The 19,485-nt window shown below is 42.4% G+C and overlaps 1 protein-coding gene and 1 long non-coding RNA gene across 7 annotated transcripts in view; one reads left to right on the forward strand and one right to left on the reverse strand.

Moving 5' to 3' along the window:
* OSBPL10 (oxysterol binding protein like 10) overlaps positions 1–19,485 on the reverse strand; it is a 172,211-nt gene that overhangs the window by 114,883 nt on the left and 37,843 nt on the right. For 2 of the 6 annotated variants that reach the window (XM_039525645.1, XM_039525644.1), the window contains exons 2-3: positions 8,799–8,974; positions 7,385–7,464 (exon numbers count right to left, since the gene is read on the reverse strand). In XM_039525645.1, the coding sequence (XP_039381579.1) occupies positions 7,385–7,464; positions 8,799–8,974 (256 nt within the window). Of the gene's footprint in view, positions 1–7,384; positions 7,465–8,798; positions 8,975–9,134; positions 9,291–13,267; positions 13,285–13,981; positions 14,133–17,332; positions 17,464–19,485 lie in introns of those variants that run through there. The other 4 variants (XM_039525646.1, XM_039525647.1, XM_039525650.1 and 1 more) reach the window with 4 other exon arrangements.
* LOC120398313 lies at positions 9,787–13,212 on the forward strand. The gene is made up of 3 exons (XR_005594310.1): positions 9,787–9,994; positions 10,770–10,854; positions 13,108–13,212. It is a non-coding gene; the product is annotated as an uncharacterized LOC120398313 (long non-coding RNA).

The following is a 19,485-nucleotide window of genomic DNA, read 5'->3' on the forward strand; positions in this document are numbered from 1 at the left end:
TTCATGCTTAGCTTACCGCGGGGGTCGCACACTCAAGAAGCCACCTGCAGGTAAAGGCGAGGGCTATAGACGTGGATGTGACGCATATTTTAATTGACAAATTATAAAAACTTTTTAAAAATTCGATGTTAAAGTATCACCTCGAACTCCAAGATAACTGTGCAACAAAATAAACAAAAATAAAATATATAAATAAAAATTAAATTAATAAATAACCGTTATTCTTTTTTTTTCTTTTTTTTTCTTTTGTCAAGGCCGAAGGGAGCCACAACAAGGAGGCTGAAGAGCCGCATGCGGCTCCGGAGCCGCGGGTTGCAGACCCCTGGACTAGACTATGTTCATTGTTCACAAAAATGTATCTTTGTAAGGAATTCACTCCCTTTTTCCCATCACACAGCTGCGACTGTTTCCCGACCTGCCCCGGCATCCCCCTCACAGAGGCTGGCGCAGATTAGGCGGCGAAAGAAAAGGACACGGGACGAGATGTTCTCTGAATTCATGGGCTGTTCCCGAGCCGAGGCGGCACAGCAGACCCAGTGGAGGGAGAACATGTCTCAGTACCAGCGCTCACACAGTGAACGGAAGGACAGGTGGTGGCAGGAAGACCAGCAGGCGACTCAAACGCTGCTTGGACTAATGAGGGAGCAAACAGACACACTCTGGCGCCTTGTGGATGTTCTGCAGGACCGCAGGCAGGAGGACAGAGCCCCACTGCAGTGTATCTGTAACCGCCCTCCCCCGCCACAAAGTCCCATACCCCCCTCACCCAAAGTAACAAGAAGGAGGGGTGCCAGGGGCCATGAAAACTGTCACTCCAACCCTGCAGAGTGCTCAATTAACAAAAAGCTCTCATTCCCTAAATTTTGAGAAGTCCTTTCCTTCCTGCCTCACCCAAGCCCCCATCCCAGTTTCATCCCCTAACTGTCTAGGTGATAATAAAAAAGACTTTTCTGTTAATTACTGTTTCTGTCATGTTCTTTTAGAGGAGACTGTGTTTCAAGGGGGAAAGGGGGTTGGTAATTGGACAGGTCAGTCACCTTTACCAGGGTACAGACACGGGGGCAGGTTCAGCAGCAGGTCACACACACAGTGCAGTCACTAGGCACCCCGGTCAGTCTGGGAGGTGGTTTTCATGTTCTGTGTGCGGGGGGTCTATGTGACTTTGTGGCAGGGGAGGGTGGTTAGAGATCTTATGCAGCGTTCCTTCTCCTGGATCACAGAGCCACGCAGCAGCTGATCTGTAACCGTCCTCCCCCGCCACAAAGTCACATAGCCCCCCCCCCCCCGAGTCCCGAGAAGGAGGGGTGGCAGGCTCCGTTGAAACAACCAGTCCGCCACCGCGCACCGCTCTAGGAGCAGGAGCCTGTCATTCCTCGAGTTTAGAAGCGGTCTTTGCAGCACTACACACCCTACCCACCACAGTCTGCATCCCAGTTTTAACCCTTTACCGCGAAATCAGTACTAAAGAAAATGGTGTTAATTAACAAAGTTCCATGTATTTTATTTTTAAACGTGTGTTGGAAGCGGGGAACGGGGTATGTAACTGCAGAGGATAGTCAACATTAACTGGGTAAAGAAACAGGGGCAGGTTCAGCTTCTCTGTAAACAAACTTAATAGTCACAGTTACCCTGCTCACTGAGGAACCTAGCTTTCAAAGCCTCCCAGATGCACAGTGCTTCCCGCTGGGCTCTTCTAATCGCACGGCTGTCTGGCTGGGCGTAATCAGCAGCCAGGCTATGTGCCTCAACCTCCCATCCCGCCATAAAGGTCTCCCCCTTGCTCTCACAGAGATTGTGGAGCACACAGCAAGCTGCAATAACAATGGGGATATTGGTTTCGCTGAGATCAGAGCGAGTCAGTAAGCTTCTCCATCTCCCCTTGAGACGTCCAAAAGCACACTCCACCACCATTCTGCACTTGCTCAGCCGGTAGTTGAAGAGTTTTGTCCCTGCCCATGGCACCTGTATAGGGCTTCATGAGCCAGGGCATTAGCGGGTAGGCTGGGTCCCCGAGGATCACTGTAGGCACCTCCACATCCCCAACAGTTATTTTGTGGTCCGGGAAGAAAGTACCTTCCTGCAGGTGTCTAAACAGACCAGAGTTCCTGAAAACACGCACGTCATGAACCTTGCCCGGCCATCCGACGTTGATGTTGGTAAAACGTCCCCTATGGTCCACCAGTGCTTGCAGCACCATTGAAAAGTAGCCCTTTCGGGTAATATACTGGCTGGCCTGGTGGTCCGGTCCCAGGATAGGGATGTGAGTTCCATCTATAGCCCCACCGCAGTTTGGGAATCCCATCACGGCGAAGCCATCTATGATGACCTGAACGTTTCCCAGGGTCACTACCTTTGAGAGCAGTAGCTCAACGATTGCGTTGGCAACTTGCATCACAGCAACCCCTACGGTAGATTTGCCCACGCCAAAGTGGTTCACTACTGACCGGTAGCTGTCTGGCATTGCAAGTTTCCAGAGGGCTATGGCCACTCGCTTCTGCACAGTCAGGGCTGCTCGCATCCGGGTGTCCTTGCGCTTCAGGGCAGGGGACAGCAAGTTACACAGTTCAAGGAAAGTTCCCTTACGCATCCTAAAGCTTCGCAGCCACGGTGATTCATCCCAGACCTGCAGCACTATGCGGTCCCACCAGTCCGTGCTTGTTTCCCGGGCCCAGAATCGCCGTTCCACAGCATGAACATGACCCATTGCCACCATGATGTCCACGGCGTGGGGTCCCGTGCTTTGTGAGAGGTCTGTGCCACTCTCACACTTGATGTCCTCACCGTGCTGCCGGAGCCTCCTCGCCCGATTTCTCAGCATCTGACTGTGAAAAAGGTGGACGATAAGGTGTGAGGAGTTGACAACGCCATAACTGCAGCGATGATCGCAGCGGGCTCCATGCTCGCAGTGCTGTGGCGTCTGCGCTGTCACTGACCAGAAAAGTGCGCGAACAGATTTCCCGCCGGCGCTTTCATGGTGGGAGGGCGGGAGTGACGGTTGAATGATGACAGTTGACACATAATTTCCCCCAGCAGGCATTGGGGGCTCGACCCAGAATTCCAATGGGCAGCGGGGACTGCGGGAACTGTGGGATAGCTGCCCACAGTGCACTGCTTCCAATGTCGATGCTTGCCCTGTTAGTGTGGACTCACAAAGTCGAATTACTGTCCTTAGTGTGGATACACACGTTCGACTTTGTAAGGTCGGTTCCACAAATTCGAGTTAAGTAAAATCGAACTACTCTGGTAGTGTAGACATACCCTTAGAGCATTTTCGGTCATTGATTTATTGCTGTATATTCAGTCTCCTTCCAGTTGTGGAAGGGTTTCAGAGGTGACAGTAAGCCGGTGCGGTCTGGTCCGGCGTACCGGCAAGAGAGAGTACGCCGTGCTGGACTGCACGGGCTTCCGCGGCGGGGATTTAAAGGGCTTTGGGCTCCCCGCCGCAGCGGGCAGCCCAGAGCCCTTTGAATCCCGTCCGCGGCTCCGGCGGCCGGGCTGGGGCCAGATTTAAAGGGCTCAGAGCTCCCGCGGCTGTGGGCAGCCCAGAGCCCTTTAAATCGCGCCTGCGGCTCCGGCGGCCAGAGCTGCGGTGGGGATTTAAAGGGCCTGGAGCTCCACGGTGGCCTGAGCCCTGGGCCCTTTAATTTGCCCCTGAGCACCAGGGGCTCCCAGCCACCTCTGCAGCTCGGAGCCCCAGGTTGATTTAAAGGCCCTGGGGCTCCCAGCCACAGCTGGTGCCCCAGGGCCTTTAAATCTTGAGAGGCTCTGCCTCTTCCGGCTGAGGCCACACCTCTTCTAGATGAGGCCATGCCCCCCTCAGGGCTCCAGCAGTACCGGTAAGTCCTGTAAGTTACTTTCACCCCTGGGTTGGTTATATATATAGGGAGCCCTTTTGTATTATTCTGTGGTTTTAATTTATGGGATTGTGAAACAGAGACCCATTGGTGGCTCACTACTCTGTGTCAGCAACTCTTATTAGAACTGAGAAACACACTACACCTAACATATTGCTGTCACAGTATTTCTCTATAAAGCACGTCATGTGAGATATCAAATGAAAACCAGTGAGACATTGATCATCATCATTGTGAAATGTATGTATTAACACTGTAAAAAGACTTATGGATACTTCCTGATATGCTGTAAAGTCTAACAAGGCAGAATGGGCAAAGAGGTCTTCTGCTATTCAGCTACCTCGGTCTCTAATGTAAGTTAACCACTGCAAAGCCACTTCACACTTTCAAGTGCAGTAAACAGGAAAAACAAGTTAAAAAGGGGGGTGTAAAGGCAGCATGGCACTGGCACCCAGGAACAAGCAGCCTGGGAGGAGAGTCTTATCTGAGAGTACTCTTCAAAAGGATACATTTCAAAGGTTTGCTGAACTGTAAGAATCCTCTTTGGTTATCCCTTTCACTGATGAACACTCTTTAATACAGAGAGAGGTGGTTCATGAAAAATCTGGATCCTGATTTGATTGAAAATCAGCAAGCTCTGCAAAAGGACTTTGAGGGTGAGAAACTCTCTCAGACAAAGGAATGTAGCCTGTCAAAGTTACGATGAGTCTTTTAAAAGCGTGTTACACTTTTGTTTTATTTGTAAGCATGTTTCCTTTCTGAATACTCACTTGAATCTGTGAATCTCTTTCTGTAAATAAACCTGTATTTGTTTTCACTATAAATAAATTACAGTGTGATGTTGTTAGAAAGGACCTGATTTTGAGTTGTAACCTTCCAGTGATATGTAAGTCTCTCTGGAGACAGAGAACTTGGTAATTACTATGAGTATCTAGTGATAGGGGCTGGGGACTAGCGGGAGGCACTAAAGGATGGCAGAGCTGAGATTGTTTGGGTGGCTAACTGGGGTGACAGGGAACTGACACCCAGTTTAGCACCAGCAAGTCTCTCTCTTGCTGAGGTAGGGGAAAGTATATGAGGACTAGTGGTACTTAAGTGGAGCTAGCCTGCATCCATAATGCAGAGTGGTCGTGTTAGCAGCTGACTGAGTTGTTCTAATTCAAGCTTTAGCCTGCACCCCCGGATTGACCAGCTATCAAGAGTTAAATCACCACCACACTTGATGATGAGTTTGGGGCAACACTCGAGTTAAAGCGTGGCATCATTGCAAAGTTAAGAGGACAAGTCTCATTGAGCTTCAATGGGACTCATGTCCCTTATGTTAGTACTTTTGAAAAACCCAGCCTCAGCAGTATACCCCAAACAAAACTTACTGTAGATATTGATTAGTGCTAACTTCATACATATGAAGTTTGTAATGCCATTCCTCTATTGTCTATGCGTGTTCTGCTCTTGAGAGCACCGCTGCAGGGAACTGAAATTAACAAGCAGCATACTGTGAATTACAATTTTGGTGTGGTGTTTAAAAGGAAAATGTACATCTGTTATTGCTTTTCCTTTCCTTAAACCAGAACCGCATCATGCAAAATTGAATGATCCTTACAGAGCAATTTAAAATAGATTGTATGACATTTGTAAAGCAAACCTACTCGCAATACTTTAACTGAATAATACACCATAGTATCATGTTCTAACTTTTATATTCCCTACACAAATGTTTCCTGAACTCTGGTCCACAAACCAGCAGCTGTCTATGGAGTCCCTGCTAGCCACATGGTACTACTCTCCTCTATGTTTCCAGCTGCTAAACTGCACTCAAAAGAAACTAAAGTAAAATTAGGAAAACATTTAATGTACTTTCCCATGTAAGCAATTGCTGCAGATGCCAGGAGGGTGTTATTTGATCAGCAACAAAGGGGAGGTAGTCCACACTATCATGAGCAGGAAAGGGAGGTGGGTCCACCAGACAATAACTCTGTTAAGATGAGCTTTGAACAGTTTGATAGCCCCCTTCCCTAAACTGTGTGTTTTCCTAGAAAAATAAGCAATTTCCTTAGTTTATCTGAATTATAAATAAGTCTATGTCTTCAGACATGAATATTCATGCATTACTGCTGGGAGCCAAGCAATCTCTCTTTATTTCTTTCTGAATTTTTAATATCAATCTGTATTTTAGATACAATCCTCCGTGGTCTGTTCAAAATGCAATGGACACCCAGTTCACCTTAAATCAAAATTTTAATCTAGAAAACTCACTTGTAAATTACTTATTTTATGTAACTCAGTTTCAATTTTACATTTTCACTAACCAAGAGGGGAGGTTTTTTAAAAATAGAGGAGAATTTGAACAAGGTCAGGATTTATCCACTTGAGGTGGCAAATAAAAGCATCCTACTTTTCTAAAATAAATGTAAAATCAAATAATTGAAAACTTCGTATTTAAAGCTAGGAAAGGATCAGTAAAGATGCTGGGAAACTGCCCACTATTAACAATGAGATTGAAATGAGATTACTGACTCACTTCACAAAGGATATCCTTCCAATAGAACCTTTAACTAAAGTTAGCTGACTGCTAATTAACTCGAGTTAGCCAATCCATTTGTACACCCTAGTCTTGGCACTTCACAAGTATTTGTTCTACAACAGAAATGGTTTACATTAGGTAGAGGGTAGACAAACATTTGTGGAGTGTCCAGACTAAAGTGTACAAACGTATTAGATAACTCAAGTTAATTAGCAATCAATTAACTCAAGTTTGAACAACTAGTGTAGACAAACCCACAGATCACCAAACTATTAACTTGAGCCATAGATAGACCAGATTTGAACTAGTGGCAGAGGTTGGATTCCATATATCATTATCTATCCTCCAAACCAAGTCCCCTCTTTGTAAAAGAAGAAAAATTACATATTATCCCTCAATATTCACTGTATGTGTCTTTCAAGAATTCTACACTTCAATTTGTAAAATGTTAGCAAGCTCAACTTTTTCTTATCTAACTTTGGGAGCAAATAAGACCACCAATTATTCTTTGAAACCAAACAATTTTCAGTGATTTATACTACCACATTGATATGCTGCCTTATCATACAGTATAATCATTTTCATACCCAAATCTATGTATGGACTAATTTCCCAGCTACTTTCCTAACCTATTAAACCTTTATTATTCCAGCTGTTTAGTAACACGCTTCAGACCTCTGAAGTGCCATATGTTAACCAAAAGATATCAAGCAATCACAATATCTTCCTATGTTTATTCCCCTTGGAAATCCCTAAATTCCACTGTCTAGTCAATCTACCTCCCTCTCAACACTTACTCATGCTATATTATCTTAAAGCTGAAATAAAGGCAGAATAGACACCACTAGCATGTGTTATTTATGAAAGGCTTTGAGAGAAATGTAAAAAAATGCTACACAAATAGAAGTTGACTGCTGTTATTAATGGATTAATTTTCCATGTTATCCTGTTCTTCACTTACTCCAGTTATATCCAACAATGCTATTTCTTTCCCATTATTATTTACCTTAGAATTACCTTCCGTGTGGTATTTGGCACAGGATCGGAGCTGAGTCACCCAATATTGTTTTTCCTTTGCATCAGCGGCTAGTGAGAAACAAAAAAGTGCAAGAATTGTGCATAAGCCAATTGACATTACAGAAAAGGGAATGTTTTCAGCACTTGATAACAGTTTAAAAGTACCTTACCTAAGTGAAATTAAAAGTCTATTTACTGCATGAGGCCTTGTAAAAGTGCACCAGTCTAAACCAATTTAGTTAAATCAGTAACATTTTCTCAGAGACAAAGTTTAAGCCTCAACCTAAGAAGATACTCTGTGACTGAAGACTTGTATGTTAATCAATCACTGAAGTTAGGTAAGTTTTACCAACCTCCCTCCCCAAAAAAATTTTAAGTAAATTCAATTCAGTAAGAGTTTTATAGTCTGACTAAAAATCTCTAAAAACCCTAACATGCTGCCTTGATGCATTGAAAAGCAGCATAAAAGGGCACAAACTCAATTTTTCTCCCCTTTGCACACCACCTTTAAAATTATTGGAAAACAGTGTTTGCAATTTATACCAGTATGAATTCTGTAAGAGTGTATTAAATGTATAATTCAGTTATGATGTATCAACTACTAAAAATTCTTATTAGCAAACCACTTTGAATCATTAAATGCCATATCAACATTAAGAACACAAATACAAAATTACATGTACTGCTGAATCTCAGATTAATGGTAATTCAAATTATCAAATTAATTTTAGCAATAAGGGAACAGAAGAGGGAATATTTTATTAAATTTCTCATCAGCTATGTTGCCAGTATAACAATTTAGTAATAAGCCGCATGCTGCTGTGTGTAATCTTGCAAATCTCAGTCAGTAGGCAGAGCACTGCAGAAATTATGAGTACATTAATCGTAACTGTTCAAAAACTAAGCCTCCTTGACAGAAAATCCCTTTGTTGCTTTGCTATGCATCTAAATGTCTATGCAATTTAAATAGTGTGTTCAAATCTTTATGCCTCTTCGTTAGGGTTTCTGTTTGCTTTACAGTAGATTCTAAAATATGATGGCTAGCTAGTTTGCAGTTTAATTGTTAAATCTAGCCTAACCCTCACCACATTTTTTTTTAAATACAAGTATATTGGACTGAGAATTGTCACACATCAAGCCAACCAACAATACTGCACCATCCCTATGCCATGGTTATGACACCATAACAGTAGATTGTATAATTTCCTATGGCAATGTACTAAATTGCAGGTTATTTTTCCACTGTATTGTCTAGCATGCAGTAAGGTGGCCATCAACATAACTTCAACTTGATTTTTTGTCATAATTGGGAAAAAAGGTAAAGACAAAAAAAGTTACAAGAATGGGAGGAAAGGCTAGTCTTATATAAGCATGTTTAAGAAGTAGCTAGTAGATTACTATACCTCTCAGTTTATACATCTCTCCATTAGCAAAGTATACTACTAACATGTGCGGCACTTCATCACTGAGAGAGATTATAGCTCCAGCTAAAGACAGGGCTCCTCGTGGCTTCTGGTTTTTACTTTGTTCATTCACAAAATACTGCAGAATCCCAGTCTCAAAATCCAGCACAAAGTACCTGTTCAAAGAAACCACAGTTGTACAGTTTTTCACATAGCTACTGAAGAGCAAACATGGGTTAAATTTAATTTAAATTTCACAGAAATGTTAAACAAGGAGGAAAACATTTTTTGTTATATAGTATCCTGTACATTTGAGAATAAATATCAAAACAATACCATTATTTCAGTTTGATGATAATACAGACGAGTCCAGGTTCAATGAGTGGACATGGGAAAAAGTGTTTCTAATTGAATGTGATCTTTAAAGAAAGTCACCCCCCTCCACTAATACAGATTTCAGTGAAACATCCCAAACGTGGTGCCCTGTCAAATATATCTATCTGCCAAAAATGGAAAGCTAGGTGAGTATGGCATTTTATGCCTGTCACTTCTGGGTTTGTGACAAGCCCCTGTGCCTGGCAAGGCACTTACTACTTTTATGACATCATCTGTCCAGATACCCAGAGACACCTCTGCAGCCATCTGAGTCCACTTGCACTGTATGCAAAAGGATGGCCTTATTTGCCTAATTATATTTGCAAATATGACCCCCTCATTTCTCTCAATACTTTTTTTAAAAGGAAATATGCAAATGCTTTTGCACAGGGTTGAGCAGAACACAAGATATTACAAAATATAATCAGAAGGGAAAATATCACATAAGTCCCATTATGGCTGGGATTTTCAAAGCTGGTCTAAGGGATATAGACATGCAGTTCCCATTAGAAATTAAAGTAGGAAGTACAGAAGCCAGCCTGTAGGATTGCAGTTGGTGGGAGCTTGGGGGTGGGGGGAATCTTCAAGTCAACAAATCTATCACTCTGCCAATCAAGTTCCAACAGCAGGGGGAAACCCATCCATCCAGATATTCAAATAACTAATAGTAGGAAGGTGTCAGTCCTAGTGAAAATCCATCTGGATAACAGTCACTGACTCAGAGAGTCATCAAGATATAAAGGATGAAAGCAGAAAGACAAGAAACAAAGTCTTACGTGACCAAATGAAAAGAGAGTTTGCTTAAAGCAGTACTACCCTAGGTAAGCACTTTATTTGAAGCTTACATGTTAAGAAGATTGGTGAAACAGTCAACTATTGATGGGGAAGTCACACAATACTCCAAAAGTATAGCCCACTAAATTTGATAAACATCTATTTACAAAAAGTCCTTACTTTAGTTTGTGTTTTTCACCCTGTCTCTCCCCACCTGGCTTTGAGGGAAGCCTTGGAGAGAACAGAGGAATGACTTATGTAGCAAACCAATGGAGAGTACATTTACAGGAGATATGTGAAAAATCAAAGTAACACCTCCCATTAAACTTACAGTAGAAGTTGCCTAGTTCAGTATGACGAGAACTGACATTTTAATCAATAGTAGTTTATAGATCAACAACATTGCACTTCACCTCAGAATTTGAAATTGCAGCACCCTACATCCTCACGACTTAGTTCTCAGTCTCCCGAACCTATTAGACAATCCCACTTCGATCCACACACTGATTATATGGGCCAATGAATAAATCCATTGCTAAGATTACAGTATTTGCCACAGAAATGGGGATACATTTATTGCTACTTGTACAGATGAGATGATTAAGTAGCTAATTCATATTTATTTTAAATGTAGAATGAAAATGCCTCCACTTTAGTCATCTCAAACTGAGTTACTCTAGCCCAACACTCAGAGCTGGAAACACAAAGCATTTCTACTAATCTTGATGTATATATATCCATCTTTAAATCATGTACACTGAACCAGGTCTTCAATAATGTATAACCTTTGCCAAAGTAGTTGAAAATTCTGTCCTATTTCAGGGAAAATGGTCTATTAAACACAGCAGATAAGACAGAAGATCTTACGTAGATGCAAGTGGCTTCTTATAGCACCTAATAAAAACATGTGAGTAATGACACTAAATCAAGCATTTGGCAGGGCATTATTTGTTGTTGTCCTTCTGGATCAAATATTTAATATGGGAACAGAGAACAAAGTTTCATATTGCTATACACAGATTCACGTCAGTTGCAAAGTGCTGTTAGTGATTTACAGTTCTTGTCTGTAAAACTGCAACTTGCCTTCAAAACAAAATAATAACTGGGTGTCATCTTTGACTCAGCCCTATCTCTGGCCCACACATCCAGACTGCCTCTAAATCTTGCCACTGGTTCCTACACAGTATTTCCAGTACTGCCCGGTCTGTCTAGGCTTTCAAAGTTCTTGTCCAAGTCTTTATCTCACATTTCAACTAATAAACTTCACCTCTCTGACACAATTGCTGCAATCTAAGACTGCTCAAGTCCACTCAAAGCTGTTGGTAGGACAATCTTCCTGACTCGTTCTAACCGCTTTGTTCCCCACTTTGCGTGCCTCCACACTCTCCCTTGCATCAAACAGAAGGATCTTGTCCTCACCTTTAAGGACCTTCATACTTTAAACCTACTCTTCCAAAATCTTTTTTACTTTAACAGAGAAAAAGTGAGGTTAATGGTGCAATAAAAACCCCAACCTCAATCATCCACTTCCTCTGACACCTGCCTCTATGCTTTTTGCTACGGGAAAAACTGCCCATCACAAAATTGGTAGAATCACTACTTTCACCTCCCTTCAAGTCCCTCTGCTTACTGTGATAATGACTAGGGAGGTGATGAGCTGAATCCCCACACAACCACCACTATTTGGCTTTCATATCTCTCTATCACACCTAGTCATGAACTTACAATTCCGAGCTCTCAGGGGCAAATATTGTCTCATAAGAACAAAAGAAAGGCCGTACCGGGTCAGACCAAAGGTCCATCTAGCCCAGTATCTGTCTACCGACAGTGGCCAATGCCAGGTGCCCCTGAGGGAGTGAACCTAACAGGCAATGATCAAGTGATCTCTCTCCTGCCATCCATCTCCATCCTCTGACGAACAGAGGCTAGGGACACCATTCTTACCCATCCTGGCTAATAGCCATTTATGGACTTAGCCACCATGAATTTATCCAGTCCCCTTTTAAACATTGTTATAGTCCTAGCCTTCACAACCTCCTCAGGTAAGGAGTTCCACAAGTTGACTGTGCGCTGCGTGAAGAAGAACTTCCTTTTATTTGTTTTAAACCTGCTGCCTATTAATTTCATTTGGTGACCCCTAGTTCTTGTATTATGGGAATAAGTAAATAACTTTTCCTTATCCACTTTCTCAACATCACTCATGATTTTATATACCTCTATCATGTCCCCCCTTAGTCTCCTCTTTTCCAAACTGAAGAGTCCTAGCCTCTTTAATCTTTCCTCATATGGGACCCTCTCTAAACCCCTAATCATTTTAGTGGCTCTTTTCTGAACCTTTTCTAGTGCTAGAATATCTTTTTTGAGGTGAGGAGACCACATCTGTACACAGTATTCGAGATGTGGGCGTACCATGGATTTATATAAGGGCAATAATATATTCTCAGTCTTATTCTCTATCCCCTTTTTAATGATTCCTAACATCCTGTTTGCTTTTTTGACTCTGTGTTACTTGTTTGTATGATTGATATCTATGCACAATGGGATTCTCATCTCTGACTAGGGCCCCCAACGGCTATAATATTAAAATAAAATAACTGATAAATATGTTAAATCTAGCAAAGAACACTATTTAATAGCCTACTGAAATTATCAATTCAGTGGACCAGGAAAAGAAGGTGGGGGGAAACAGAATACTATTAGCGAAGGCTTTGATCTAACATTTTAATCCATTTGTGCTTGTAAGGTAGTGACCAAGCATTCTATCATTTTTACAAGCCAAGTACAGTTTTACAAACTTAGTGTTACCAGCTCACCTATTTATAGTAAAATATTAATATTTAGGCTGGACTTTCCAAAGGAGTCCATGCAAATTAAGTGCCAAACTTTGACTGAAATTCAGTAAGAGCTGGGGATTTTAACTCACATGAGCTCCTTTGGAAAGCCCAGCCACAACCTTGACATTTTTGTATTGCATCTGTATAGATAAACGTCATACAGGGGTTTGGAACATGCAACTTTCCATACTGTATAACTTCCACCCCATTTAGTCAAGTAAAGAGTTGTGTGTATCTCTTCCCTCAAATTGGCTTAACACTTATCCCAAAGCAACAGCCAGAAATTTCAAGTTATTTTAAATAAATGAATAATTTTTATCTTTCAGTAAGAAAAAAAACACAACACAGCAAAAATAAGCAGTATAACTCATATCCTGTTTGGACAAGAGCTTTCATAGGGTAAAGTCTGCAGTGGGCATCTTGAGATACAGGGAGACCATCAGACTGAAATTTAGTCAATTTCAAAAGGAAAGATAAATTACTTGCATTTATTATACTAGTCCATAAGTCTCCCTGTCAAACTCTGTGATTTTGCATCCTGTTTTCCTCCTTTTAAAACATTTTTCCCTCTTCCTTGTTGATGTGGGAAAATTTTACAGAAATGAGAGAGCTGACTCACCAACTATATAGGAAACAACATGAAAAGGGTAATAAAAATACACTGTAAAATCCACAAACTAAACAACACTGAAAGGTTAAAGAAAGTATTTTCTCTAATCTTTGTCCAGTATAGTAATTTTAGGAATTTACCCATTAAATAAGCAGCGTACAAAAAGGTTTCTAAATCATCTTGATCTGAGTGCATCTGTCCAGCAGTCCAACTGACAGTATCTTTCAGTTTGTTTTCATGACATTACTTATTTATCTAAATAAATAAATTGTTCTCATGAAAGCCTTTCCTGTCCTGGGCTTGAGATCTTATTTACATTGTTTCCATCCCTTCGATGTTCAGCTGTGAACACACTTACCACGGTTTTAGACAGGTCATCCTTTTGGTCAGCATATAGTACATTTTGCATCTTACACCACCTTTGAGAAAGGTTATTATTGTCTCCCCTTTCCCACACAAATTACCATTATACCTAATTCAGGGAAGATCCATAATTCAACAAACACCTTTTCCATTTCTTTCTAATCAACATGTAATTTTTGAAAGTGTTCCTGTAAACCAGGATAAAAAGTATGTTAGACAACACATACCCCGAGCATATACAACTTCAGGTAACACCAATTAGACGTTTTCATTTGTGTGGCATCTACTTTGGTATTACGGTGATGTCCACCCTACAAGCACTACAGAGGCAGCAACACCACTGTAGCCCTGTAGTGTAGGCACTACAGCGACGGGGATGATTTTTCCATCACTGTAGTAAACCCACCTCTTTGAGAGACGGTAGCTAGGTCAACAGAAGAATTCTATTGACCTAGATACGTCTATGGGGGGTTAAGTCAATCTAACTACGTCACAGAAGGCATGAAATTTGTCACAAAAGTGTAGATCTGGCCTACCTTTTAAGAGCTGAGACCTTGTCTTAGCTACCTCTAAAGTATCTAACACACTTTTGGTACTATACAATTAAATAGTAACATTTTTTAAAAAGTAAATAAAAAGTTGCTGCTGTTGGTCTATACCAATCTTAATTATTTTTCAGTGTTCTACCTTCTTCATTTCTACTATGTGGATCAAGGGAAAAGAATGCAATTCTCTATAGAAACATAACAACAACCACAATTTATATTGGACAGCCAGGTTTAGCATGCCAATACAATTTAGGCAGTACTGTTGCTCTCTGACCCAGGAATAGGCCAAAGGACAAAAAGGGTCTAGTCTCGCACTCTGACTGTGGCATAGAAATACTGCTTATAAAGGTCCCAAACACTGTTAGCTCCTATGGTAACATCAACTGGTGCTCTACTTCCCTCTTTAACTTAAACCAGGGATTCTCAAACTGGGGGTCAGGAGCCCTCAGGGGGTCAGAGGTTATTACATGGGAGGTCACGAGCTGTCAGCCTCCATCCCAAACCCTGCTTTGCCTCCAGCATTTATAATGGTGTTAAATATATTTTTAAAAGTGTTTTTACTTTATAAGGTGGGGGGAAGAGGGGGTCGCACTCAGAGGCTTGCTATGTGAAAGGGGTCACTAGTACTAAACTTTGAAAACCACTGACTTAAACACATACATTGGAGGTATTGCAGGTGTGGGAGCTACATGAAATTGAACGCAACGCTCCCACAGCATAAGCAGGAGGAGAAGAGAGAGATTAGAAGGTGCCCTAAAAGGTTCTGAAGGAGGAGCCATGAATAACGGAGATGGAGAGAGGAATTAAACAATGATGAAGGGAGAAGAACATGACTACTAAGAGAATATGGCAAGCGAAGACACAGAGGAAAGGAAGATGGAGGGAATCCATTCTTCCAAAACCAATGTCTTGCCAGTTACAAACAGGAGGCTTTGCCTTAAGACGACCCACTTCAGGCATCAGCAAAGTGCAGGAGGAACTTGGGAAGGACTAGATTTCTACCTTCCACAAGTAGAAACAAAATGAATATACAAAACAGTGGAGAAGAAGAGAGGGAATGGACATCTATCACATACATTTTTGGAAATTGTTATAAAAGAAAAGAAAAATGTACAGGGGAAATCTCCCCTTTGAGTTCTGGAAGTCATTTATTCAGAATATTACAAACTATACAAAGAGAATTCTGGTGCCAACTTGTTTACATCTATTTAATCTTGAGATCTTTTTCTCCCTTTACATTTTATTGTCATTCCTTTCACACAATATACATTTATCTAACAATGATACATCACTCTAGATTTCTATATTTAGTTTTAAAGATCAATACTTATGAAAAATTTACCATAGCCTTCAGAAACTGTCCTGGTGGGGATACTAGGGAAAATTACATAATACTAAACACTTACAATAGAAACACACACACACACACACACACAGTTAGTGTTATACAGGACACATTAACTTAACAATAGCACCATTAACCGATGTCTCCCAATTGACAACACGGTCATATAGAATGGATTGTGTTATGAGCGTTCATTAAAGAGAGTCTGCCTAAAAGCAAGTTAAAATGTTATTGCTTTGGCACTGGTAAAGCTGATTAAGCACCACTCTACGGAAAAAAGTAAAGTTATATAACAAATATCCCAATAATTGTTTATATTTGATGTATCTTGGTCCTATATGAATTAATTCAATCTGTTTTCATGATCAAAATGATCAGTCATCTAAAACTACATTATGTAATGCATAAGAGGTAAAGCCAGTGTACATTACTACTGTTAGATATGATAGAATATGTTGCTATTCAAACATTTAATCTGTCACTATCCATAACTGTTTAACAAGTGTTTGAGTATATCAGCCAGGTCCAAAACAGACACATTACTGATGCTATAAACAACATTAAACACACTGCCCTCTTTAATGAAAAAAAAATTATTGCTGCTTGTTTTCTGACATTTCTAGTAAAAAAGGAAATTAATCAGAAGTTTTGACTTTTTATAAAAGTAATTCATGATCTCATCAATACCACTTTGAATCATGACAATTAACTTATTAATTTACCTACCATCTTCCAAACTCTTCTGCTTTACCTTAGAAAAATTTCTGAAATGTACTTATCTAACAACTGATCCTCTCCACTCACTCTAATACGCTTGACTTCTATCTCTTGCATACATTCATCTTAACAGTATTCAAAGCAAATAAACACCATACAATATGAAATATGGCCATATTTCATTCTATTGTCTGGGGAAAAGCAAAGAAGAGCCAGGCAGGCAGCTGTGGGGAGCTGGCATGGAGGCACAGATCTTCCTTCTGCTCTGGGCGGCCAGGGAGTGGGGACACGGGCCGGGGGCTGCTCTCAGCCCCCATACACCCCAGGCAGGTGAAGGGTCCACTGCAGCTTCCCAAAGCTGCTGAGCTTCCCAGCTGGGCTCCACACTGGCCTGGCCAGGGGTTGGGGTGGTGGGACCTCAGGGGGAAGAGGAGGGGAAGGGGGTGGGGTCTGCCCCAATGAAAAAAAAAAGTGTACAGGCCAGGCCCGTCCACTTTCAAAAAGTGAGGGGGCTATGGCCCTTTGTCCCCCCGGTTCCAGTGCCACTGGCCCAGGCCCCGGCCAAAAGCCACAGCAGAGCACGTTGGGACAACAAGGGAGACTGGTGGTGGAGTGTGGGTGGGGCCACACAGGCAACTTGAGTAGGTTGAGCCTTCCCCTGCCTTTGATACTCGCCACCCATGTGCTGGGCCCTGACTGGTTGTGTCCCATACAGCCACTCTAGACACCTTGGAGGACCCTCTCCACTGCCCTTTTTTGTTATAAGACCTCAATTTAAACTTTGAAAATACAGGTTTTACATAACTTAGGAACAATATCTAGAGTCACACACTTCATTGCTTATGTAAGTAAAGCGGTACGTTCAACCAGCCCCTCTGCCCCCCACTCAAGCTAGTCATCCCACCCTCAGAATCGAGAGACTCAACTGGGAGAAGAGGGCAAGGCAGCTGCCTAAGAGGGAGACTGACCAGACACAGCGATGCGAGAGGCTTCATTTCCATTGAAATCAGGCCCAATTGGTGTTGCAAACACAGGAAGCTCTCTAGCCCTCTAATCTTAGGCCCCAGCCCTGAGATCACTGCCTCATCCTTGTATCCAGCGCAACTCTGTTCCCTGTCCACAGGCCTCTGTGACATCACTTGCTCACCCCTGAACCCAGAACCTACATAATCATAACCACTACATTAGTGGAAATCAGGTTTTTCCTGTTTTATCCACTATCAATACAGTCCTGCCCACGGATACCCAGAACATTCCCTGACACTTCTGAATTGATTAAATGCAGTCTTCAGAACTTATTATGTTATAGACAGACAAATGACACACAGTTGAGTGTAAGGCCTCACTTCACTTAACCAAAAACACTTCCATGGAAAATTCTTTAAAATTCCAGTGGAAACAATTGTTTTTAAACTGATTTTGTGCTAGACTAGGTTGCCAGGTGTCCGGTTTTCAGCCGAAATGCCCAGGTGAAAAAGGACCCTGGCAGCTCCGGTCAGCACCTCTGACTGGCCTGTTAAAAGTCTGGTCAGCGATGCAGGGGGGCTCAGGCAGGCTCCCTGCCTGCCTTGGCTCCACATGGCTCCCAAAAGTCACAACATGTCCCCTCTCTGGCTCCGCACGCTGCCCCCGCCCCAAGCACAGGCTCTCGAGCTTCTATGGGAGCTGCGCGGGCAGCACCTGCGGACAGGGTGACGCGCAGAGCTGCCTGACTGCACCTCCATATAGGAGCTGGAGGGGGGACATGCAGCTGCCTGAGGTAAGTGCCACACAGAGCCTGCACCCCTGACCAGCCTTGATCCCTTTCCCACCCTCCAAACCCCTCGGTCCCAAGCCAGAGCCCACTCCTGCACCCCAAACCCCTCTTCCCCAGCCCCAGTCCAGAGCCAACATCCCCAGCCAGAACCCTCATCCCTACCCCTCACCCCAACCCCCTGCCCCAGCCTGGAGCCCCCTCCTGCACTCTGAACTCCTCATTTCTGGCCCCACCTGGAGCCCACACCCCCACTCACACCCAATCCCCTGCCCCAGCCCCGTGAAAATGAGCGAGTGAGGGTGGGGAGAATGAGCGACCGGGGGGGAGCCTTGGAGAAGGGGCAGGGCAGGGGCAGGGCTTTGGAGGAGGGGTGGGGCAGGGCATGGGTGTTCGGGTTTTTGCAAGTAGAAAGTTGACCCTAGCTAGAACAAGTAAACCTGAACGTACAGTAGACTAGAAGTGGATTATAAACAAGTGAAACGGACAGTCTAGTCTATTTTCATTGCCAAATTATTTGCTTCTTGTAGTTCACTTAAAGAGCATTGTGAAATTTAGATTTTTTTCAGTTCTTTTAATAAATCTGTGGTGTTATTCATTAAACAGATAAGGAAATTTACTTTTTAAAAGTATGATATTTAACATGACAAATCCACTAAATCAATAAGGGTAGATACATCTTCACTCACAATTGGTTATACACCTTCGCTCACAATAGCAATTTTCAGACCAGCTGCTGGCCATATGTATTATTGAAACCTGTGAAAATATCATGAAAGTCATTATAGTCTGTGTCATCAGAAGTCTGCAATGCTGGTTGCCCTTGGGAAGTAAGAGAAAATTGGTTGCAATACTTTCCCTTTGGCCATTAAATGCAAGCAGCATAGCTGGAAAACAGAACATCTTGCTGTCAAATTCAAGTGGCAAGGAAGCCTGCAACTGATCAAATCTATTCTTTGCTGTAGCAAAAATAATATAATATGAATTGAAGACATTCCCAAGATATTCAGTCTTTCACAAAAGCGTAATGAAAGTGTCACTTTCCACAACAACATCCATAAGATTTGACAGGCTTGGTATACAGACTTCACATCTAAAATTGCCTCACAACAAACCACCTGATGAACCAAGGACTCACACTCCAATTTCATTTCTCCAAAATACACAGTTTAGGTGACAGCTTTAAAAAAAACAAACACACACATACACACACACTCCTGCCCCTCATCTCTAAGAAGTCAAATTCCTAGACACTTTGAATGGAGATTAGTATCTGGCTTCATCATTGTAACTTTGGATAAACTCCACTATAGCCCCCTTCTTAGATTGCAAGCATCTCAGGACAGGGGGCATGTTTTTCTTTTTTGC

The sequence above is a fragment of the Mauremys reevesii genome, linkage group 2 (assembly GCF_016161935.1).
Source record: "Mauremys reevesii isolate NIE-2019 linkage group 2, ASM1616193v1, whole genome shotgun sequence".
NCBI classification, from domain to species: Eukaryota; Metazoa; Chordata; order Testudines; family Geoemydidae; genus Mauremys; species Mauremys reevesii.